At 45.1% G+C, this 25,070-nt stretch overlaps 1 protein-coding gene across 1 annotated transcript in view; it reads left to right on the plus strand.

Moving 5' to 3' along the window:
• Positions 1–6,354: 6,354 nt before the first annotated feature.
• PRKCQ (protein kinase C theta) overlaps positions 6,355–25,070 on the plus strand; it is a 54,690-nt gene continuing 35,974 nt past the window's right edge. Inside the window, exons 1-3 of the mRNA XM_066318855.1 lie at positions 6,355–6,567; positions 23,028–23,419; positions 24,535–24,660. Of these exons, the coding sequence (XP_066174952.1) occupies positions 24,543–24,660 (118 nt within the window). The 5' untranslated portion in view covers positions 6,355–6,567; positions 23,028–23,419; positions 24,535–24,542. The remainder of the gene's footprint in view (positions 6,568–23,027; positions 23,420–24,534; positions 24,661–25,070) is intronic.

Genomic DNA, 25,070 nt, shown 5'->3' on the forward strand with positions numbered 1-25,070 from the left:
GGCTGTCCATCCCTGAAAGTATTCAAGGCCAGGTTGGACAGGGCTTGGAGCAACCTGGGATAGTGGAAGGTGTCCCTGTCCATGGCAGAGGGGGTGGAAAGATCTTTAAGGTCCTTTCCACCCCAAACCATTCCAGGATTCTGTCATTAACTTACGCCACACCTCAGGAAACTGGACTTGTCTCCAGTGGGACAAGTCTCCACATTTATCCTGTCATCCCTGACCTGTCAGCTCCTCACCCCATGCCTTACAGATGTGTCCAAGGGCAAAAGACACCGGAAAAATAAAATGTCCTGGGGCTGATAAAGTGGAGATGTGTGCCTGATTACCCAAGAGCCAGACACTGCCTTTCTGTGCCCTGAGGCTTCGATCCTTTGTCTGTAAAAGAGGGAAGGCTGATCCTTTTCAGGATCAGTAAGGATAAATGCATTAAAGACTAGGAGTTATTAATATAGTGGATATGAAAAGCTTTGGTCTTTCCTTAAACATCCTATTCTCTCCATCTTTCCCCACCCAGATTATTTGCTGTTAGAAGTTGGTCCCTTTTAGGACCTTGCACAAGGGATTTCTGTATTGGACACTCAGCACTTCCCAATTATGAATGATAAACTGCTTTGATTTACTACAGTGTATAGCGCAGAGTCAAAGTTATCAGGCAAAACCTGCCACCTCCTGACCATCACGTGAGATGGGCAGATCCAAATTTGGTGTCTTATTGCTCTTTCTGGCAAACTATTTCAACTGAATGTCTGCTGAAATTGTACATTTTAATGTACAGATTAAACAACAACAACAACTAAAAAATTGGATTCCTGGGAGGAGTTTTCAAACCTGCTGTGAGTGCACACTCACTACATCAAATGCAAGAGCCCTTACCAGCTTTTAGTTTGAAGGAAATTACTCTAAGAACCTCTGTCCCATCTCTGCAAGCATCAGCAGCACCTTCCAGCCGTGATGTTCATTTCAGATTTCACTTATGTTGCAGATTCAGTCTTGGCACAGACCTCAGTCATGGGAGGACTCCATGGTGTGAGTTGTCAGCAGAAAGGAACAAAATTCAGACACCCAAATCTAAAACTGAAAATATAAAATAAATAAAAAAAAATCAGCCTCTCAGTCATCTTGCCTTTAGAGTACCCTCTAGAGGGGTAAAAAGGATTACAAAGATAAATGTAAGCGTACTGGAAATCTTGCAGATCTCTTAACCTCTGTGACCTCCCTGGGCAATGCCTTCTACTGATTCCAAATAAAACTAAAAGGTCCTATAATTGGGAAGACAGGGGATGTATAAACACACAACAAAAAGAAGCCAGTGTCATTTCAGATGGACTCTCCATCCTTGGAGAGACATTCAGAAGCTGCCTGGACATGGTCCTGAGCAGTCAGGTCTCTGTGGCCCTACTTGAGAAAAGAGCTTAGACAAGGTGACTTCCAGAGGTGCCTTCCAAGCTCAGCCTTTCTGTGACTCTGTGATTTCTAGGCTGATTTTTGTCTGTTGATTTTGCTTCAGAGTTGCCTTTGTGATTAGTTTATGTCACCAAAAGACACAGAAATGGTCATGCAGCCCTCAGACCAGGCACTTTGTCTCCAAGTATAGTCAAGAGGACTGTCTGGTCCAAGCTTGGAACGGCTTTCCATGATCTCCATTTCAAGGGAGAATTATTAGGGGTGGTGTGTCTGTTGAAGTCAGAGGGGGGATATTGCTTTCACACAAGCAATAGGAGACTGTTCTCCAGGACAAGAGAGGAGCTTTCAGTCACAAGTGACTTTGCATTTTTCCAGCAGTTTCAGAGCAGCTCACCTCTCATGCAGTGTCACCTGGGGTGTAGCTCACACACCATGAACCTTTTGGAAAATTGGAGGTTTTCACCCACTCCCACCCCTCCACCTTTTTCCCCCCATCACTGTGATCACCCAGCCCTTCACAAGGCCAAAACAATGTCTCTCACAGGCAAAAGGCAACCCTTTTTTGTTTTGTTTTGGATTTTTTGTCTTTGTTTGGTTTTGTTTGTTTGTTTGTTTGTTTTTGGTTGTTTTTTTTTGTTTTGTTTTCTTTTGGTTTTTTTGTTAGATTCTTTTTTCCTTTTTCACTTTTGCTTTGCTTGTGTTTCTTACACCCAGGCTGTTTTGCTGCTCTGGCTGAGAGCTCTGTGAGATAGATGATGGGTTGAGTCAGCAAAGTGAGGAAGCCACAGTCTGGAGTGGGGAGGCAGGGGACAGACAGGAGGGAGGTAGAGTGTGGAAATCACCAGGTGAAGGCAGGCAGAGGCTTGGCCTCCCTCAACCTGTGCCCTAAAATACAATTTATACACCTGCTTACATTGATTATTTTGAGAGCAGCAGACAAACCAGAGTAGTGAACCCAAAATGACAGATAAAAAGCTTTGAAACTTTAGAAAATCACAGATGAGCAAACTTTATGGGCTGGAAACACATTTAGCACCATATGCTCAGTTGATCCTTGGCATGAGAGTAAAAACCTGAAGGATGTTTAAACACTGCCAGTGATAGGACCAGCATCACAGTTGATTTATTTATCTTTGTAGCTTGAAAGGGACAACACATATCTCCAGTCAAGGAGTTCCAAGGAAGTAAAGTCAGGCTGGATCCTGTAGAAAGATTTACCCAATGTTTGTTTTCTGGGAGATGGGCATCGTCACACAGCATTTTGCAAGCGGCTTTATTTGCTCACTGCATTTCCTGTCCTCTTCTGGGCAGGCCAGGGAACTCCTGAGTTGGAATTGTGTAACCTCCAGCTGCGCTGACATCTCATGGGAACAGGGTTTTGGGAAGTGCTGGATCTTTTGCTGTATGGTAAAAGAGATTAAGGGACCTCTCTGCTCCTTTCTAAGCTCTTTTTTTAATCACTGCTAGAAGAGAGACTGAAATGTAAAATAAACGTCATGGTAACATACAGTGCACGCTCATGGAAGAAATAGAAATTATTTTTCTATAATAGAAAAGAAATAGAAAACTTTGAGGGTGAAAGAAAAAAGAAACAAAAATACCGAAAACTGAAAATTACTTGACCTGCTATATTTTATTATTTTTTTTCTAAACACATAAATTCATTCGTTTCAATTAATTCCAAGCACAGAACAAGAGGAATATTATATTTGTATTCACAGCAGCTATTGAATATATTCCCTTGTTATTTTGCCTAGCTCCTCCTCTAAATTAACAATAAATTACAAATATTACCCTTAAAAAAACAAACAACTGAGACCAAATATTTAAGGAATTAAACTCCTCAGAAAGGCCCACTGCCCAGGCAAAATGCTCAATCAGTTTAGGATTTTTTTTTTTTCTTACTGAAAATGTGGGTGGTTTTCAAATACAGGAAAGAAAACACGATGGCTTGTGGTGATATTTTCCACCAGAAAGATGCAGCTTTAAGAGCTTTTGGTTTCCAGATACCTCCACCCACAGGAGTGGCCTTGTCTTGTAGAAGGCTACGCCTGATTAGTTGTACAAGTCAAATTAAATGACAATAACAATGCACAGCACTTGCATGTTTCAGTGGAAGCTCTGTGTCAGCTACATAATTATCCTGAGTCTGGGTAATTGATATGGCAGCTGCCTCCCAGACCACAGAGCTTTTAAATATGATAAAAAGCTGCTGTGGGGAAAAAAAAAAAAAAAAAAAAAAAAAAAAAAAAAAAAAAAAAAAAAAAAAAAAAGTGGAAAGACATGGAAATTCTGTTCAAATCTGTTGAAGATGTCCTGCTCATTGCAGGGAATTTGATGGCCTTTAAAGATCCTTTCCAATCCAAACCATCCTCTAGTTCTGTGATCCCATAACAAGAAATGGGCTTCAATCCCAGCAAGGAAGGTTTAAGTTACACAAGAAGGGCAGTGAAGGAAAACTTTGGGACAGGCTGTGGCAGGCAGGTGTGGAACTGTCACCAGAGGTCTGGAGGGACAAGATGGGTGAATGCCCCTTCAGAAAGGGCTCGTGTTGATTTATGTTCCCTTGCAGCAGGCGATGGGATCCTTGGCTTGTCTTGCCAACAATTTTCCCTGATCTGAGATCTCATTGCTGCACAGTCAAATGTTTTGTTGTGGGAGGATGGAGGCTCAAACCTTCTTCTTCCAGACTGGAGGTAAGTGGCCTGGTGCACCATTTTCTGTGTGATACATGGACAGTAATCCTGAGCCTAAATATTTGCACATCTTCCAAGTTCCTATAGGCAAAGTGATCCTCATGTAACCACCCGCTGTGTCATGCTCTGACACAGAATCCTAGGATGGTTTGGGTTGGAAAGGACCTTAAAAATCATCTCATTTCAACCCCCTGCCATGGTCAGGGACACCTTCCACTAGATCAGGTTGCTCAGAGCCCCATCCGATTGGGCCTTGAACACTTCCAGGGATGGGATCTGATCTGTGTGACTGAAGCAATGGGGTCAGGGAATGGGGGACAGACCATGGGGTTGCATCCCATCTGGGGATGTACCAGTACACCACCCAAAGCTTGCACCCAGCCTAAGTGCAGGTGGATATGATCCTCTAAACATCAGATTCCTGTGTGAATTTCAGCAACAGCATCAGCAAGCAGTAAAGCTGAAAACTTAAGCTTTGGATGGGAATACATGGAGTTTTAATTACCTACGGCTCTCCTTCAGCTGGGGTGAAAGAGCATATTCTGTATACTTTTGGTACCAACAGCCTGGTGTAATGGTCCCTGATGCAGACAGGAAGGATGGATGTGTAAGTTAATAGGGTATGAGCAACTGAAATGCAAAATCATCTGCCTCATGAAATGTCTTTTTCTCTCCTGCCGGTGACAGGAACAGGTATTGCAGTCAGCTCTAATTGTCCTAGAAAACAGGAAAGAACCACTCTTTGAAAGTAATTAATTCTCCCCTATTTCCAAAATCTCAGCAGCCTTTCTCTTTGCCTTGCCTCTCTTTTCTTTATTTTAATGGATAATTTACATTTCAGAGATCAGCATCAAGGGCAAAATAACCACAATAATATTCAAAGGGCCATCCCAGCCTGCTCAAAGTGAACACTGACAGGCTCTAAATTTCTAGACACCTCATTTGGGTGATCTCAAACAAAACGTTTTTCAGAGAACTGGCAGGTGTCCTGTTCTGTACATTGGCCTTTTAGAGAAACACTATTTGAGATTCTTCACTGGAGCATTTGCAGCCACAGAAGGTGGCTGAATGTGGCCTCGTATTTTCTGTGGGTACACAAAGGAGCTGAAGAACCTCTTCAGCTGAAGAACCTCATATTGATCACCTGTCAGCAAAGCCCACAAGTCTCACAGAGCTGGTGTGGCCCTGGAAGACAGCGGAATTTCCCACTGTCCTCTCCAGATCCCTTGCTAGCACGTTTCTGGGGCTTCCCTTCCTTCTTGTGGCTCCTCTCCCACATTCCTGGGCCAGTTTCCTGCTCCAGATCCACCCGTCTATGACCACCAGCATCACACCTTTTCTGACAGCACAGAAGGAAATCATGATTCCTGTGGAGCTGAGAAGGTCTCCCAGAGAAAATCCTGAGCAAAACTCACTTTTGACACCCTCAAAAGGGTGAAAGGGGTTCACCAAACAGGTATTGCCCATCCTTCTTCCACACAACAAGCTGGTCTGAGGTTTCTAACACCTATGTCCAAGAACAGAACACAACAGGAGAGACAAACGAGGAAAGGACTTCTCTGCAGATATTCCCCCTGCACCCCTCAGCAACGACAGCAACGCTTTGCAGCCTGGAAAAAAAATCAGGCTGTCCTATTACATTATTCTGGGAGAGAATTTCCCTGTAGCCACCCTTTCCCTGTCGGCAACAGGGACCTCGTCGGCCAGCCCTAAGGCCGAGTCCTGTGCAGGATGGACACGATGCTCAGCTCCCAGTCCCTGGGATCGGGATGTGCGGGGGCAAACACGAGAGGACACCCGGGGACGGGCAGGGGGGTGCTGCCGAGGACGACGAGGAGGAAGAAGCGGCAAGGGCAGCCCCGGTGGTGGCGACGGACTGCCCCGGGTGCGCTGCTTCCCTGCGGGGGCGGCGGGAGCGCTGAGCCGTGCCGGGCTGGGCTGAGCCTTGCTGGGCTGTGCCGTGCTGGGCTGTGCCGTGCCGGGCTGGGCTGGGCTAGGCTGTGCCGGGCGGAGCTCAGCTGAGGCTTGCTGGGCTGGGCTGTGCCGTGCTGGGCTGGGCTGAGCCTTGCTGGGCTGGGCTGTGCCGGGCGGAGCTCAGCTGAGCCGTGCCGTGCTGGGCTGGGCTGTGCCGTGCTGGGCTGGGCTGTGCCGTGCTGGGCTGTGCCGTGCTGGGCTGTGCCTTGCTGGGCTGGGCTGTGCCGTGCTGGGCTGGGCTGTGCCGTGCTGGGCTGGGCTGTGCCTGGCTGGGCTGGGCTGGGCTGTGCCGTGCTGGGCTGTGCCGGGCGGAGCTCAGCTGAGCCGGGCTGAACCGAGCCGGGCTGTGCCGAGTCAGGCAGAACCGCGCCGGGCGGGACCGGGCTCAAGCCAAGCCGAGCTGAACTGAGTCGACCTGGACTGATCTGAGCCGAGCTGAGGCGGAAGGGGCAGAACGGAGCCGAGGCACGCTGCGCGGCGCGGGCAGCAGGTACCGGGGATGCGCGGGCAGGGCCGGGCAGGGGCGGGCACGGTGTCCCGCTGCAGGGCGATGTGCCAGGGCCGGGGGGGACCTCCGGAGGGAGAACTTGCGCAGCAGCACCGGGAAAGTTGAGGGCACTGCTTGGTGCTGTCGGCATTTCCCTGTCGCTGGGCGCTCCGCTGCAGCCGTCGGCTCTGCCGTCACGGGATTTTGAAGGTGGCATTTGTCCGGAGAGTTGTGTTTTACTGTTTTATCTTTTTTTCTCTTTAAGTAAGAGTATAAATTGTTTTCAACTTCTCCACCTGATGTCTCTACTGAGTGTTTGTGGTTTCGCCATCACATTTTCCTGCCTTTAAAAAAGAGCATTGTTTTCTCCCGTGTGTCTTCATATAAGAGAGAAAAGGGGAAAGTGAGAAACACGATGAAAACCGACTACAAAGAGCTTTAATTAGCAGAGTGAACAAACTGGGGGAAATGTAGAGGGAAACCCCTGTCTCCTGCGGGGTTCGGCGTTGATTTGTAGGTGTCTCATGGCTACAGCAGTATGTGATAAGACAACCGGACGGGAAGTGTAGTTTTAGATGCGATGCTGTATCTCAACGGCGGGGTGTATCACTTTGGGCTCGAGTTTGTGATGCTCTAGAAACAGGAGCTGCGGGAAGTTTGAGAGCAGGTTTGGGCAGTTAGAGAGGAATGAGCGGCCTCCATCCCTCCCTCCTCCGCTCCGCAGTGTTTGAGCTGCGTTTCCTTTCGGAGGAGGGGACCCGGGCCCCAGCCCGGCCGAGTTCCCTCCGTGCACATTGAACCCGAATGGAGTTAACCCCCTGGGTGTAATCGCGTCCTACCTAATTGCAACTACAAGGCAAGTAAACCAACTTCTCCGCTGTACTTTTATCTCCAGGAGTGTGATACTTTTCAAAGGGGAAAAGCTTTTTTTTTTTTTTTTTTTTTTTTTTTTTTTCCCCCGCTGCCATGAAAGTAGCAAAAAAACCCCACCAAAAACAAAAACAAAAAAAAAAAAACCATCAAAAACGACTTCAGCAGCTGAAAGCCACTTAATTGAGTCATGCTAACAGCAGATTATTTAGTAGGGTTACTAGGGCAGGAAGAGATAAAGTTTCACTGAACTTGTTATTAAAAAAAAAAAAAAAAAAGGCAAGCGGGGGGAGCAGCACAACTATTTGCAGTGAAAAGGGCAACGTTTAAACTTTTGTATTCTTGAAGAGCCAAGTCCTTGAGACCCCTCAGGCATGGGTTATTTTGGGGGTTCTTTGTATTTCTCTTTTCATCCTTTTTAATTGAAGAAAGGACTTCACATCCCAGTCGAGGCCACCAGGCATTGTGAGTTTCTGGGGAATGAGCTTTAGGAGCAGAGTTGAGAGACCTGCGAAGAGCACCTGCTCCGAGGATGTTCTTGTCCCACCTGGTTGTGGTGGAGCAGGACTACATTCAGCTGGAAGTATCAGCCAGCCCCCTAAAATGCTGCTTTCCTGGAGTTCACCATGGAGCTGCCCTTCCCTGAACTCCTGACATCAGAGTTGAAGCTGAACCCTTGTTGCCTCTGCCTCTTTTTTGCTGTCTCGGCTGGACATGAGACTTTGGTGTCTGCCAGCCTTTAGCTGCCATGGCTCCCTGAGCCCTGCTGCACCCCTCGTTTTCCTCACATGGCTCTTTAGCCAAACCCTGTGTGGACATAAAGTGAGTTAAACAAGTGATGCTCAGCCTGTGCAGAGGTTTTGGCCTGGAAAGACTCCCTGCCTTAAGATGAAGCCACAGTCGCACTGGAACAGGCAATGCAGAGTTTAGTTAGACTTTCCCCTCACTTTTACATGTATTTTATGATTTGTTTTCCAAGGTCCTATTGAAGATTCAGGTCTCCCTCCTGAACCTCCAGCCTGCAGCTCAGCAGCCCCCTGTGTCCAGGCTAGTTTTGTATTCATGTTGCTACACTAGGGAAACTTTTTCTTTTTTTTTTTCCACCCCGAGGAGAGCTGTGAGGGTTATGGCACTGCCAGGGTGGAGCTAACTTAGCTTTTTAATTTTTTCTGCCTCAAGTGTGTTTCCTTTCAAAGAAAGTCACTTGGTCAACTCTCAGAGCTTCTCACAGAAGCAGCATGTGGCTCAGTGTCCTGTCAGAAGTGGAGAGCTCAAAGGAAAGAGGGAGGGATGGAGGGAACAAGAGAAACAGCTTAGCTTTCCCAGCCTGCCAAATTTTTATTTTTCTTCCTTGGGATCTTTTCCAGAATAGTATCTGTTTATCCTTCCACTTTGTTCTGAAGGAAGTGATAATGGTGAATAGGACTTCTGATGTCAGATTTTTGGTTTCTTCTTTATTATCTGAGTTTAATTGCAGAGAGCTCTGCAGCAGCCTGGGAGGGAGGCGAACTATGAAGCACCTTCCAGGGCTCTGCCAGGAGGGATAGTCTGCTCTTGGCTTTTTAATGCATATGTTTGTGGATCCAAGTTAAAACACTTGGCTGCAAGTTCTGCTGTTGCTTCTCATTTTGCTGAAGCCAGGATTTGTGTAAACAGAGTGTTGTTCTTTGCCTAAGCTTTGAGAAAGTGACTCTTAAAATAGGAAAGGAAGAGAAAGTCAATACAGGAGTATGACCATCCAAAACCTGTATGTGTGAAACCATGGAAAAGATTAATCAGAGCCTTGAGCCTGTAGTCACCAAGTACGAGGAGCTTTGCACAATTCCCTCCTAGGGTTGCTCATGTGCCTGTTCTCACACAGAAACCTTCCCTAGACGGTGCTGGTGATTGACATGGGAAAGCAGCCTGCAAACACTCTCTGACAGTTTGCTTCCATCCTGTGCTGTTGTTCTCTGTTTGTCTCCTTGCCTTGCATCCAGCTCCTGGTTGGGAGGAAAACATTGGCAAAGGCAGCCCAAACTGCAAACCCTTCTCTGTAGTCAACTGCACAGAGTTTTTATTGTATCATGGCTTGTTTGTGTCGATTTTGTGATTTATCTGCATCATTGCTTCTTTGTGTTAATATTGTTATTTATGAGGCCTGTTGGAGGTTTTTCATCTCTCACCACCAGCCAAATCACATCCAGCAGCAGAGATAACATTTATTAACTGTAGTGATGAGAGAGGAAGGGACCCAAATTACTTTTCAAATCATACCTAGCTGTCTTAGCAAAGGATAATTCCTCTGTATTTTAGCTTTTAGTGACACCATTGCTTTGAAGCAGTTTTCTGGGGCAGAGTGGTGACATCCCTTTTGGGGATATTTTTATTTCCACCTATGCCTAAGAGCATGTGCTGTGTTTGCTTCTTTGGGGCAGAAATGCTGAGTGGGGTAAGCTAATGGCTTTAAAGGATGCACCCAGGGTGAGATGAAAAGAAACTGGTGCAGCTTTCACTAAACTGTGCCTCATCTCTGTTACCACAGTGCCACATGTAGTGAGGGTGTTAGGCTCAATTATCTCTCAAAGTGAATTTCTTAATATCTATCTGAGCCATAAAGACCCTTGAGATGTACAGGGGACAAGCTCAACATGACATCTCTCTGGTTTATTTCTTTTTAAAATGGTCACTTCCACCTCACATTTGACCCATTTTGGGCTGGATTGCTTCTCAGTAATCAAATGCCTCAATTGTTATGGCATTTAATTTGCTTGGCATTCAGTGAGAAGCGGTGTATCTTCCTTTCCTGATCGTCTCACTTATCTGCAGGAAACACAAAATAGAGCATTTGCAAAGGAAATACCTAGACAAAAGACAAAAATGGTTCTGATTGATAAACAAGTGAGGACAGGGAGCTGATGAATCTTGGAGTCATCAATGCATCATATTCAGCCTGATTCTCTTAGAATCATAGATCACAGAATGGTTTGGATCAGAAGGGACCTTTAAGATCATCCAGTTCCACCACCTGCCATGGGCAGGGGTACCTTCCATAGACCAGGTTGTTCCAAACCATGTCAAACCTGGCCCTGGACATTTCCAGGGGGTTTTAATGAATAATCTGTGTTCATTTACCAAAATATTGTCTCCTGACATAGACAGGGCACCCACAGTGATGAAAAATATCAGTTTTCATCCAGGGTTACCAGACCATGGGTAGGTAAAGGAAAGTATTTGATGTGACATTTGGAGGAGAAAGTTAGAACATCTTCCATGATACTTAAAGAAATCCAAAAGTAACATTAAGAACCCTTTGTACTTATCACGTGATACTTATCAGCAAACATGTCAGTGGGAGGACTGTTTCCATAATTAACACTGCCCCTGACAGGAGCAGCGGATGAGACTGCACATAAACCCATAAAAAATAAGTTAGTTCTATATACATATACATTCTTATCTACAATGTATATGGGTGAAAGCAAACTTAGCAAAGATAATGGTGCGTATGAAAGTAGAAAAGGAGAAAGAAGGAGATGTTGCAGCCTTGTGCGTAGCAAGATTCCAGCTCGTCCTGGACACACTGCCCTGCTCCCTGGTAAGGTGTTACAACAGCAGGATCTGGGCTGGAAGCATCAGGGTTTACAGGCTCAGATGGCTTTAGAGGACAAGAGAAATGGAGGTGTTTTCCTTTCCAAAATACAGAACATGGTCACAAGTTTTTAAGTTCTTTAACGGAAAATATTTTGCTCCGCAACAAAGATGTTTTGATTCTGAACTCTGTTAATGTATTTTGTAGGAATTTAGTTAAAGATGATCTGTGCATTTCCATTCATTTGTTTCCTGGGACTTCCAAACATGACATGACATCTTCATGTGGTGCAGAAAGGTGTTGGTCCACGCCAATAATGATCAGGGAAGATGTGGATCTGTGGATAAATCTGGTTGGCAGAATGATGACATGTGGGAACCTTATGGATGAGCCATTATGGTTGGTCAGCTTTATCAAACCATTTCAGAGGTTTGATAAAGGCATGAAAATGATGTTAGAAACTGGTTTGAAAAGGTGATGTCAGACACTGGTAGTAACATGGGAGAGGGTGTGAGTGTGTCTGCAGAAGTGGACCCCTGAGCTGAGAAGGGCTAGACTTCAGACTCATCAGGACCACAATCTCTGGTAGGAAAACACCTGAGTGGAAAAAAAAAAAAAAAAAACCCTAAGGAAAAGGTGCTGGTAAGGAGGTATAAGGTAAGTCTGTGGTGAGAGGGGTGTGTGAGGCTGGGGACAGCTTGTAGAGGCCTCCCTCCTGCAGAAGGATGAAGGTTTAGGGTATAGATGCAGCTGTGTTTAGGTCTGGCACATGTTACTGAAGGGCTTTGGTGCTAAAGTTATGGCTGATGAAGCAGTGGGGGGTCAGTGCAATGTACAGGAGCAGCCTGGTCTAGTGGGAAGTGTCCCTGCCCATGGCAAATGATCTTTAAGATCTTTTAGAACCCAAACCATTCTATGATTCTATGAAGTATGAGGCATTTGGAAGATCCAGGAAGAGCAGAGCACACAGCTTAAACCCTGAAGAACAGCTCTAAGTCAAGCACAGATTCCTCCTCTGTCATGACACTGGGTTGTTTTATTGCGGGGCAGCCGCCCACCCAGGGCAGGAAGTGCAATTCCTGCCTCAAATGTCATTGCACCACGTGTTTCTGGACAAGCAAACAAGCCCAGTCCATCCCAAAAGGCAGAAGGGCTGTCACACCACTGTCAGTGCACCCATTTGCTGAGAGTGTGGATTTAGTGTAGCTCATCTCAGGGACTGAGCATGAAAGGATTCTCAAAGCAGATTGATTGTAGGGCTTTGGCGGAATTTTTTTTGTGAAGTTATTCTGGGTTTTTGTGAATAAGGAACCCTTCTGACAAATGTACTCCTAGCTCTGGACTGACAGCAAGGGTTTTTCTTTGGTTTAATGGGGGAATATTTTATCTCTGTCTGTCCTCATTGACGCAGTAACTCATCACTTTGTGCCTGGTTCTTTCCTTGGGATCAAACACACAACAGCAGTTGCCTCCTTTGGGCTAAATGACTGCTGGAGAGATTCAACCCCTAATCTATAAAAAATGCAGATATGTGACCTTAATTTTATTTTTTAATCACCCCCAAAACAAACAAACAAACAAACCTGAAAAAGTAAATGAGGGAGAATTACTAAAGGGTGGCAGCAGTATTGTCATAGAGTCATTGAATCACAGAATGGTTTTAGTTGGAAGGCTTCTTAAAGATTGTTTCAACCCCCCTACGGTGGTCAAGGACACCTTCTACTAGACCAGGCTGCTCAGATCCTGGCCTGGAACAATTCCAGGGATGGGGAAGGAGCTCACACACACTCACACAGAGCTGGAGTGTCTTTCCTGAGCCGTGCAGGTGTGACACAGCTTTGCCTTGGTACAAGTGGAGGCCTGCTTCAGCTTGGTCTTTGAATGACCCCATGATTTTGTAAGCAGCAGGTAACAATCCCCAGGGATACTCAGGGACAGCACAGCCAGCAGCAGGATGGCTGTCACATTCCCAGAGGGAGCAAGATTTGGGACCATCTGCTGCCATAAATCCTCAGGAACCTGACTCCAGATTGTGGTAGAAGCAGAAGCTTAACTTCTGTTTCAAATCTAAACCTACACATGATTAATTTTTCACTTGGATCCAAACGTTTTCTTCCGAAGAGGTTTTTGATGTGGTGGTTTCACTTTGCTGGGGAGTTTCTGTGTGCTGGTGAAGGCTGCTCCTCTTTCTCACCTAAATCAGCAGCAAAAAGTCAGGGACAGCTGAGGTGGGAGGAGAACCTGAGAGGGGAGGCATTTTGGGGCTGATATGTCAAGAACAGAAAGAGCAACTGAGGCTTATGGAGACCTTCCCTGATCTGTGAATGGGATTTGAACAAGGTTGTGCCCTGCTTATCCACGGAAAACACAGAAACAAGTGCAGTTGTAGGAGTCACTGTTGCTTGTCTTGAAGGAGTGTGCACGTGTTGAGGGCTGAATTTACCCAGGTTTTCCCCTCCCACCCTTACAGTAACAGTTGCTATTTATGTTTTGATTTACAACAGGGGCGAAATAGTAAAAAACGTGCATCCTCCAGCTTCCTTTTTCAGCTCCCCTGTCCCTCCTCCCCCTCGTGCCAGGGGAGGGTGTCAGGACAACTACAGACATTCTTATTAAAACAGTTAAAACATAGTTTAAGTAAATAAAAACTCCTGAAAGCAGCTCTTTTTCTCCCTGCCTCCCCCATCAAAGCAAGGTGATTCTCTGCAATATATTTTGTAGTAAAATTGGAAAGGATGGTGCTTTTACCGAATCTCTTCATTAGAAATTTCAATTATACAGCTTCCAGCTGACCAGTTCCTGGTCATTAGCACTGTCCTTCTGCCTTATTTGTAGACCAGATTCAAACCCCATGGAAAGTACATGAAGGTTTCAGTGCGTTTGGATTCAGTCTATTGTACTTACAGAGAGCCATAAACCATCCTGTCCTCAGCTTGTTTGTCCCTGTCTGCAATACCTGTGATAGCTTATGGGGGTTTCAGTGCAGAAAAAACACCCATAAGCTGATCTCTGAATTAGCTCGGCTTCTGGCAGATGAGACCCCCCCCATGTAGGAGCCATCCCCTCTTGTCTCAGGAGCTGGGGTGCCAGACACACGCCTCCACCTGAACCTGGCTTCCCCCAGCCCTGGGGAAAGGAGGCATCTGAGGTCACCAGGCATTTGACCCATTTCAGTCAGCGACATGGGGATAATGGAAATTGAAAACCCAGCAGATTTCTTTCTTTCTGCTGCTTGTGAAGGGGCCTGGGGTGAATAGTCCACATGCAAATGTTTATGGAGGAGGTAGGACAGTGAATCTCTAAAGCTGGGTGTCAGGAATTGGTTTATTTGGGTGAAGAGGAGAGAGAAGGCGCCTTCAGTGTGTCCCGGTCTGGGATTTTGTGAGTGTACCTGGACATCTGTGGGTGTGACTGAGCTTTTCCTTGGCCAGTGGTCTGTGAGGAGGAGCAGCACGTTCCCTATGCTCTGTACTGCTGAGCTGAGCTGGGACAGTGATGCTGAGGTGAAGCAGATGTTTGTCTGCATGTTCATGATTTAGCTTTTCTCACAGTGTGAATGTGAACTCCTGAAGGTTTGCTTAAGCAGCCATAGATTTATAGAAAAAAAAAAACCAAAAAACCCCCAAACCCAAATTAGAAACTAAAACAACAACGACAAAATATCCCCAAACCCTGATTCTCACCACTTTGGTCTAAAATTAATTTTCTCTCTCTTTTATATTTTATTCTTCATCCCTCTGTGTGTCCTATATTCTTCCCAGTCAGGGAGATAACTAAGGGCAGAAGCACAGAAAGAAACTGGTGAGTAAATGATAAAGTAGATGTGAGTTAAATGGTGAGTGGTGTGGGAAGATATGGAGAAGTGGAAAGTCTCCCAGGAACTGATCCAGAGCTCTGACACTGAGAATAGGACATCAGACTATAAATGGGAAGAGGATTTTCATCATAACTGGAGCCAGAGCTTCTTTATTTAAGTAGAAGTGGAGTTTTAAATTAAATATGACTGAAGGAGAGGAAATTATATATCAGAGTTTATTTAAGGAGTCTAGAGACATTGGGCATGGGAAAGACATAGAAGGTGGAGTTGAGATGGTGTTGGCAAGAGGTGACACAGATGTGGCACCTGAAATTGATGGAAACAACAACAAATTTGGGGTGGTTGTGGCAAAGCCATGGCAACAAAACTTGGTGGAGCAGACAATGAAGGCGGAGACTGCAGCTCTGCCAGCATCTGCTGTGCAAACTAAATATTTCTGACTCCAATATATATTTATGTAATTATATGTAGCAGAATAAAGTGCTAAATGATGAAACTGCAAAGGCGTGGAAAAGGCCGAATTAACCTGAGGTATCCCTGGTGCAGTTCATTTTCTCCCATTCAGATGTGAGCTGGGCCAGGTGCTCACAGGAGCAGAGATTATTGCAGACTTTCTGGGAGGGTTTCAGGCAAGGAGGAGGCTGCTGAGGGCTGTGGACCAGAGCTGGGCTCATGGTGTTGGAGTGCCAAAAATGAATTATCTGGATGGTCAGACATCTTTTTGCAGTTCTATCTGCTGAGCCTGATTTAAAAAACATCCATTGCTGCAGAAGAGTGAGGAGAACACAGTGGTTCTCTTCAGACAATGGTGCAAGCTCTGGAGAAACATGGGACAATCCTAGATCAAAATTAGTTTCCTAAAATACGAAGAATTATAGAATGGTTTGGAAGGGACCTTAAAGACTATCTTATTCCAAGCTCCTGCCATGGAGAGGGGCACCTCTCCCTATCCCAGGTTGTTCCAAGCTCCATCCAGCCTGGCCTACGTCTCCAAAGCCCATTTTGTCACACAGAAATCAGGCATGCGTGTCCAGTGTGGACTCCAGTTATGATCTGAGTCTCCTGGGACAAATCCTCCCATTTTTTCGAGGAGTGTGTGGTAACACCAAGCACAGAAGAAGCTTCACAGCTGACAGATGGCCAGACAGATACCTCAAGGATAAGATAGACAGTCTGATGGGTGGCAGAGGGGTGAGTGAAATGCTCTTTTCCAGCCCAACATTTCTGTAATCCAGGGTCCAAATACCCTGAGCAGATTTCTGGATTAAACAAAGACCTTAAATACCTCAACTGCTGAATTAGTTTCATCACAGCATGAGACTGTACCTGCACAAAGAAGGGTGTTCATAAGTCTGTAGCCCTCTTTGGCATTTTTTCTTTCTTTTTAAGATAAATAAAATGAAAAATAGGTGCAGATGCTGGCACTGGCAGGAAGTCAGTGCATTAGAAAACATCCTGGTACAAGATGGTGAAGTATTTAGGGAACACTCCACCTGTGTCATTTAAAAAAGCACAAAAAACACCCAAAAGGCCAGAGCAAGAAATCTGTGAACCAATGCGAAAGTCATGCAGAAATACAGAAATTGCTGTGCTAATGAACAGGAGGCAAAAGGAAATGACATATTGTAGCTACCTCTCAGTTTAGGATATTTTTACTTCCCTCATTACATTGAAAAGCTCTTGAAGGAATTTTGTGTTCAGTTTTGTTAAACAGTGTTCTGCCACTCCTAGTTTGGTCTGTGTTTGTTAGCAGACAATTAAAACCTGAAAATATAGCATTAAAAATTGTAAACAAGTATGATAGGGATAATTACTGTGGAAACATTTCTTTTGAGCTTGTGTGGTCCAGATGTTACAGAAATGAAGTGATACAGGAAAATAAATTAACCAGAAGATTTCCAGAAAAATAAGGAAGCAAAATTGACAAGTTTCTCCCAATACACTGGATACGAAAAATGCCCAAAAAAGAGAAAAGAGAGAGTAAACTGAATAGTTGGGCATTTTTCCAACAGTACAAGTGAAAAAGATTGCTTTGTTTCAGGACCACACGTGACAAAAAATCATTAAATGTGAGGAAAAAAAGGGATCTGACCTGGCTTCAGGGACAGGACCAGAAGGGCTTTAATCCAAATAAAGGTTTGGTGAGTCTGCTCTGCTTCTCTTTCCAGTTTGCACAAATAAAAAGGGTTTCAGCTTTAAAAGTCCTGCCAAGGTAGATAAATTCGCCTTGTCTGCTGGAAAACAAAAGGCATGTCTGAGAGAGATTCTTCTTTTGGTGTAAGAATTTGTCTCCTTGATGAGCAAATTAAAAAGTGCTCAAGGGGGTTTCTGTGCATTGGACTCTTTTTCCATTTCTAAGCAAATTTCAGAGTGGATGGTTTTGGTGTGGAGTCCTCACCTAGATCTTTTTCACTGTCTGCAAGCTGTCATCACTGTTAGGCATGAATGCATCTGCTCCTGGATCAAACCCTAAAATCTGAGTCCTTTTCACTGGATAGCTGAACATTAGTGCTAGAACTGACCTTGGCCATCTTTATGTAACCATGGGGCAGAAACAGCAATTCCAGGATGGGTTTGGCTTTTTTTTAAATATCCTCTTCAGGATCCCTACAAATGTTTATCCCTCTGTACTGGGTGTTGTGGGAGCTGGGCTGGCAGCCCCCATGTGCAGGGCAGTTGTCTGTGTACATTCATGTGAATCCACCCTTAATCTCTTCTGAGGCAGCCAGGCTATGATTTTCCAGCCTCTTTATCCCAACCAAAAAGCAGCTGCTGCACACCACCCCCACTCATCATCATCATCACCATCATCACTACTCCTGCTTAGGACAAGCCCCTGTTTCCCTGCTGGGTCTGTCAGAACAGGGGATGGATGCAGCTGCAGGCTCGCTGGTCAAACAGAGAAAAGAGAGGTTGCTTTGAGAGAAATCTCCTCTAAAGAGACATCAGGCTGTGCTGGGGGAGATTGGGAAGCTGCAGCCTGACAGGATGAAAAGCTGAACAAAATCCTTGGACACAGCCTGCGTTTAGGTCAGTGGCTTGGTTTGGAAAGACAGGTGTCTTCCAGGGAGACCCAGAGCTTCCCTTGGAATGGAGAATGTAAACCCCCTCCCTCCAAATTATTATAATTTTGTGATTAAGGGGGTTTCAGAAAAATGTATGGGAATAGGAATAACAGTTCTTTACTAGGAATATTAAAAATGTAAATGTACTAGTATAAAACAACAACAAAACCCAATAAAACAACAACAACAAAAAGCCCCCTAGAAACACTGACAGAGTCAGAAATACAACCAGACACCTTGTTGGTCAGGGTGTTGAGAGCAGCCCAATTAAGTCCTCCTGGAGTGACAGATGTGTTTCTGTTGGAATAGAGATGATCCTGTAGGAGGATGTAGTTTTCCTCTGAATGTCCAATGGTGGTGAGATGGGTCCAGTCTTCCTCTGGGAATCCAGTGCAAACAGGCTGTGCTGATGTTCCTGACTCTCAGTTTTTATCCAGGTAGGAACAGTTGGGTCCTCCCCTGGGTGGAGCCTCTCCCAATGGGATGCTGGAATTGTATCAGCCATGCAGTGAGCCTCGATGGCCCATGAACAGCAGATTCCCCTGGAGGGAGGATGGGGCCTGGAAGGGATAAAGAAACACTGCCCCAGCTGGTTTTAAAGCTGGCACATTAACAGAAGACATCTGCCTCCTCTCCCTGGAATTATGAGGAATGGGTTATACAAGAGATAAAGAAAACATCTCTCCATCCATTTCAATAGAATATACATTTTTGGTTACATATTGCAACTCAAGACAGTCAAGTTGAAGAAATTGTTATGTGGAGAGCCAAGGGGATAGCAAAGCCCAAATTCCCTGGTTTTAAGGCCCAGCTATACTTGTGTCTGCTAGAAAACTTGGGGATTGCATCCTAGAGTCTATGGATGAATGTAGTGACCACTGGCATTCCCAGGAGCTATTTCCTGCAATTCCCCCAGTGGGATGGACACCAACCTTTCTACAGCTGTAAATCTGTTCACCTGTGTTAACTCCACTGTGATTTAATCATGTTTAAGATGTGAAAATAGACCTGAGGCTCTGGTCTTGCCTTGTGCACCACAAATGCTACAGAAGAAAACCCCTGAGCTCAGCAGGGTCCAGGCAGAGTTTGTAGGGGATATATGGGAGATAGATCCTGTTACAAATTTACACCACTCACTCCAAACACAGCTTCACAAGACATCCCAGGTGGTTTTAAAGAGGAATGCCCATCCCTGTTCCTGACAGTGGTCCTAGAAAAGCCTGCAAGCCTTAGTACCAGATGGGAAAGAAATGCTTTGCCCAGGTCTTCTGCTTTGGGTTTGTGTGGGGAACATCGCCTCTGTTTTGAAGTCAAGTGGTTCCAAGAAGTTTTGGTAGGCTCTTCAGTTGCATGAAGTCTGGTATTGTACCAATCCCATCAGAGAGTACTGGTCCTGGCTTGCCTCACTCCTCCCTCCTCCACCTTTGTGAGATGTTGGAGTGGCTGACAACAGAGAGAGGGAAAATCGAAGGGCTCTGCAAATTCCCCTCCTTTTCTTCCTTTCATCCTGATCCCCTGATCCTGATCCTTCATGAGTAGGCTGGTTTGATCTCTTCCGAAATAACAGCTGATAGGGGCACCCCAAATGAGTCACTCCAGGAAGTTATTTAGATACCCATTCCCTCCTGTTTGGTCTGTGAGATATGAGGAATCAGGGGATGGAGAAAGGAACTTCAGCCATCACTACCAATGTTCAGTGTTGCCCTTGAAATCTGCAGAAGGCCTTGAGGAGTGTAATGCTCATGTCTGCACCAGCCTGACAAACAGATCTCTGCAGGGTTGGGACCTGCCTTTTTTGCAGGGAGATGCCTTGGAAAGGGGGTGAAATGAAGTTCATATCCTCCAGCTATAACTCCTGGATCCTTTCCCTCTTAGTGATGCTGATGTGGAGATTACGAACTCATTTTGCAAGCAGTTTTGCCTCAAAACAAAAAAACAAAAACAAAACAAAAAAAAAAAAAAAAAAAACAAAAACAAAAAAAAAAAAACAAAAAAAAAAAAAACCAAAACAAACAAAAAAAAAAACCAAAACAAAAAAAAAAAAAAAGAATGAGCGGGAATGTTACCTCTGACCTTGAGAAAATGACAGTTTGATGACATTAGGAAAGCAGCATCTCAAATCCAGAAATATTTCCCTTTTCAGTTGGCCCTTGTTCAGTAAATTGCCGTTTTTACTGTGTCATGCATGCATCCATTTTCAGTCAGTGGAAGGCAAAAGCACAAATCCCATCACAAGCAGCTGTCCTCCATCCAGATCTTCTGCTGACTGGGAGCAGGAACTCATTTCTTCCTCTCTACTTAGCCACAATTAATTAAGGATGTTAAGGAGTTTATTACTTCCTAATATCATCTGGGAATAATTTCCGTATGTTGCATTATTCTCCAGAGTGGGGAGAGCTCCCCTGTGCCAGCAAAGTGGGGTGCAGCATTGCTCAACCCCAATTACACCATATTTAGTGTTTTCACTGTAGGAGAGGTTGCAGGTGGCCTCTTACAGAAAGCTGCATTTCATCCTAGGTTTTCAGATACCTCACAGTATCCTTTCCACTGGGAAATTAAGCAGACACTCTCCATATCCAGTGCAGCTGTTTCTGCTGTTAAATTAAACTGCTGCTATTACAGCGAACCGTGCTGGAGCTGAGTTGTGTTGTTGCTTAATTGTTCATGGCTGTGGATGCCAGCCAAGTAGCAATCCTGTTATGGCAAACGCTGGAAATCTGACCTGGAAAACAGATGTTTGGGCTAAAGCCAAAGGTGGTTTCAGCAAAGATGGTGGGAGAGAAACAGGAAACCAGTTATCTGTCTGATTTATTGGGTAGGGTAAAGAAATCCACCCCAGGCTGGTACAGCAATAAACTCTGGTTTTAGCAAGCTTGAGCCAGCCTTTGCAAGGCTTAGAAGGGCAGCTGTTGGTTTGTCAGTGCTGACTCTCAGTGTGCCAAACCCACGTGCTCTGCAGCTGGTGGAGAATTCTCACCTGTTTGCTGGAGGCTGCAGAGCATCTCCTGCAATAAACTGGTTTATGTGAAGTCCCAGAACAAGTCTTTTTGATTTGATACATTGAAGGGATCCAGTGAAATTTTAATGGTTTGAGGAATCTGATCAAAGCAAGATCTAGCAGTGAAGGTGCTTCATGTGAACCCATCATCCCCAGGTATTCCCATTGGCTCTCAGAGGAGGGAAATCTCACATTGGTCCTTCCAGCACAGGATCTGAGGATGCCAATTTCCCTCTGTTCCTCTCTCAGGAGCCCAGGTGACTGCCTGACATGGGAATGCAGATGCTGCAGACATCTGAATCTTGATGAGATCTATCCCACTGTGTCTTCACAGAACCACAGACCGCTTGAGCTTTGAACTGACCTCTTCCTGTCCCCTTCTCTGTCCAAACAGGGACACCAGGAGCTCTCCTGGATCATGCCCAGATAGCTTTTGAATATTTCAAGAGTGAAGATTCCACAACATGTCTGGGATACCTGATCAGGAAGTGCTTAATTGCAGAGAGCCAAAATGAGATGTTGCACCGGAGGGAGCATTAAGATTAATGCATTTAGCATTAATGTAAGGAAAGTTTGAAATGTCACTGCTCAGGGAGCTGCTCAGGTGTCTTGTAGCACATCCAAGCAGTGATTTTTGTAGCAGTGATAGGAGTATTTAGCAAGACAAGATGCTTTCATAGTTCTACCTATGTTGTGAACACATTGATTTAATTGAAACATGATGAATTTCAGCTCAAGCCTTTAGTCTTAGTTTTATTTCTTTAGTACCTGAGTCAATAGTGTCACCACATTTTATTGCTGAGGAGCCATCAAAAGATCTTTGGATTCTCTTAGCAACACTCATGCTCTTCGATGCCCAACATATTGACTAATGATTCTGACTGACATTCTGAGCTTTTAAAGGTGAATTTGGAAAGTCTTGGTAAGGGAATGCTTAACCCCTTGCACTTCCTTCTGCTCCTGCTTGTGGAACAACATGTTCCTAAAGCCAGAGGTGCAGGAATTAGGGATTTGGAAGAGGATCATTATTTTCTCTTGCCCAGAAGTGACCAGAATTGGCGGAGTATGGTAGAGGCAGAGAGCACATTTCTGTTCACACACAGAGGTTCAATGAAGATGTTTTGGCTCTTGGTTTTACTGTTTGGACATCTTTAGCTTTCCATAATGATGCTACAGAATGTACAGCTGCTTGGATTTTTCTTCTGCTGCCAGAGACCCTTTGATTTTTTTTTTTTCCTTTTGTCTTTAACTTCATAGGCATCTTGTTTTTTGAAACAAAGAAAATGTCTAAGTAATAATAAATGTCTGCATCACACAGAGAGGAAAAATTCTTCTTTCCACTGAAGAGATTTTTCCCTTCTTAATTTGATCAGGTTTCTCTGCTTCTGATAGTTGAGGCAGCCTTTTCTTGCCTTGGAGTACTCACAAGCCACTCACTCTATTTCTGTGCAGTGCCACAGGTCTGTCTGTGCTTGAGGATCTATCTAAATGCAAGTGGCTCTCCAAAGCAGCTTCATCAGCCACCTGGCAAATATGAAACATCCTTCAGAGATGCTGCCCTTATCCAGAGGGGAACAGGATTGTCATGATTGCCTATATCCAGCCCCATCTGGTGCTTTGCCTTTCCCACCAGCATCTGGGAATTTTCAGAAGCCCTGATGTTTTCCTGGTCGAGGGCAATGCCACATGCAGAGATCCATGACCTCTGCATTCCTAGAGATACACAACAGATGTGAGTCACAGGGCATTTTTCTCTTTCTCTGCCCCATTGTCTCTTCATCAGAAGCCTGATGGGTTTCTTCTCTTTTAAGTGCAGTATCCAAAAAAGTTTGTGGAATTTTTGCTGTTTTCCTGAAAACTCAGCCTGATTGTTGGCTAACACACCCAGGAGCTCAAACGGGAACAAGAGTCTTTAGATGCTGTTTATTGTACAGATTGGCCTGATGTAGAGTAGTCAATTTAGGGAAACTTTCTGGGAAGGCAAATTCTTTGTCAGAGAACACGGACAGTTGGCTTCGTGAGCCATTTGTGTCAGAAAATGTTGGAATGTGAGTGCTCAGTGCTTGTGAATGCTCAGCCAGAAGATTTGGTGTTCCAGTCCCAGCAATAACTGCAGCTGTTTGTCATTGTTTTATAAAACAGGAGGAAGGAGAAGATCTCATCAGCTCCAGGATACAAGTGGAACAACAACCTGCTGCAACCTGGCCATGCACTGATGAAAAGTTGTTCTGGGTTTCGTAGCAGCCTCAGATTAATGTACAAAGTGCTGATGGAAACTCATCACTCCACTCTGTTGGGGAGAGAGAAGACGCTCAAGCAAAAAGCTTTGTCTTGGTTCCTCAAGTTTTCCTCTCTCCTTGGTGGTCTCGCCTCCTATGTCCTTGAACAGAGAGGCACGTTTTGAAGTCAGTCTGGCCAGAGGAGCAGTTATTCCTTCAGGTGAGAAAAACCTTTCCATGTTGTCCACAACAGTGATGAAAAGAGAAGCATCTCGCAGAGACTGAACTAATCTGTCAGGAATATCCAATTTACAGGTAAGAGAATGCTATTCCCAGCAAAGAACATGGAACTTCTTCCATGTGAGGCTTGAAAAACTTCCCTTCAAGAAGATTATTTTTATGTGTAAAATGCAGAATCCCACACCGCGAGTCATTCATCCTTTTTGAGCAATGTGTCATTGCCAATTTATTTGACAGATAACAGCTGGTGATAGCACTGATGTCTTTTAACTCTGGTGGTCCAAGACAGACATCTGCAGCTGAGTTCGAAGTGCCTCTTGCTCCCCAAGAGAAGCCAGGAATGACAAGCTCAGATGATGAGACAAAAGTTGGGTGACAAATCCCAGTTTTGGGCCCAGATGGTACAATGATGGGCACTAGCTATAGCAGTTAATTTCTGTTTTCACTAAATTTTTTCTCTGAAGGCTTCAAAAGACCTTTCAGAGAAAGGTTTGTAGTGTTTCAACCCAAAAGTTTCATAGTGTTTCCTGGCATCTTGGTTGTATATGTTTCTGTTTTCAGCTGCTTAAAGATAAATCCTGAGGTGCTGTTTTTGCTGGTGGGGTATTTTGTTTCACTGTCTATACAGTGCAGTTTGTATGAGCTGAACTTTCTCTTTATAGCTTCACTTGTGAATATGGTTCAGCACCCAGGAATGCCTGGAGTGCCTTTACGTGCCGTATATAAATAGTGCACAGATATTTCGCAGTTTCATGTTCATCCTGCAGGCTTCCAACAGTATTCCCAAACCCCTCTCTATTCCCATAGTGTGGGGTGTGACTTGATGTGACTCAACATAAATTACAGCAGAGGTTTATCCCAAGCCAGGAAAGCTCTGATTTGTGACTCCTGTGCATTGCCGTCCGTGTTCCCGACTCTCGGTGTGAAGTCATCGGTGCTCAGAGCTGCTCTTGTGGGTTTTTCCAGCCCTGTGATGAGTTCAGCTCCGTGGTTAAGCCAACAGCCGAGTTTCAGTACCTTGGGCACGTCAAGCAGCGCTGGGTCAGTCTGTGGAAGGAAGCCTGGGAGGCTCCAGCTGGATGGATGACTAGCGGCCGGCGTCCTGCTGTCCGACGGAGATAAGGCGCGGGTTAAAACAAGGCGAATTTTAGACTCTCTCCCAAGTGTCCCTCGCCTTTTGTTTGGCACAGGATTTGTCATGTCTCCCTTCCTGCGTATTGGTTTGTCCAACTATGACAGTGGCCCTTACCTGCCGTCCCAGGGGGAGGTGATTAACCCCTACTGTGCCGTGATGGTGAAAGAAGCCGTGGAGTCAGGTGAGTGGGGAGGGGTTAAGTGTGGCTGGGAGCTTCTGTAAGTGGTGTCTGTGCTTTTCTGTGCCATTTTTGTGTGTAAGTAACAGGCTGGTAAATCATAGAATGAACCATAAAATAGGTTGGTTTGGAAGAGATCTCAAACTCTTCTCAAAGATCATCCATTTCCAACCCCCCTTTATAAAGGTTTGTGAAGCCCTTTGTGTGTCTCAGCACTGTGAAAATTTAGGTTTAGCATGGTCTGGAAGGAAATCTGATTTTAAGATGATGCCAAACAAATCTGTGTCTTCAATTTGAGGATATTATCAGCTGCATCACAAGCCCCAGCATGTGACAGAGCAGATGAGCTGAGCTGTATTTGGTTTCATCCTTCCACAAGCAGTTGCTGGTTTGTCAGTGGGATTCCAGACAGG

The sequence above is a fragment of the Sylvia atricapilla genome, chromosome 5, assembly GCF_009819655.1.
Source record: "Sylvia atricapilla isolate bSylAtr1 chromosome 5, bSylAtr1.pri, whole genome shotgun sequence".
In the NCBI taxonomy this organism is placed as follows: domain Eukaryota; kingdom Metazoa; phylum Chordata; class Aves; order Passeriformes; family Sylviidae; genus Sylvia; species Sylvia atricapilla.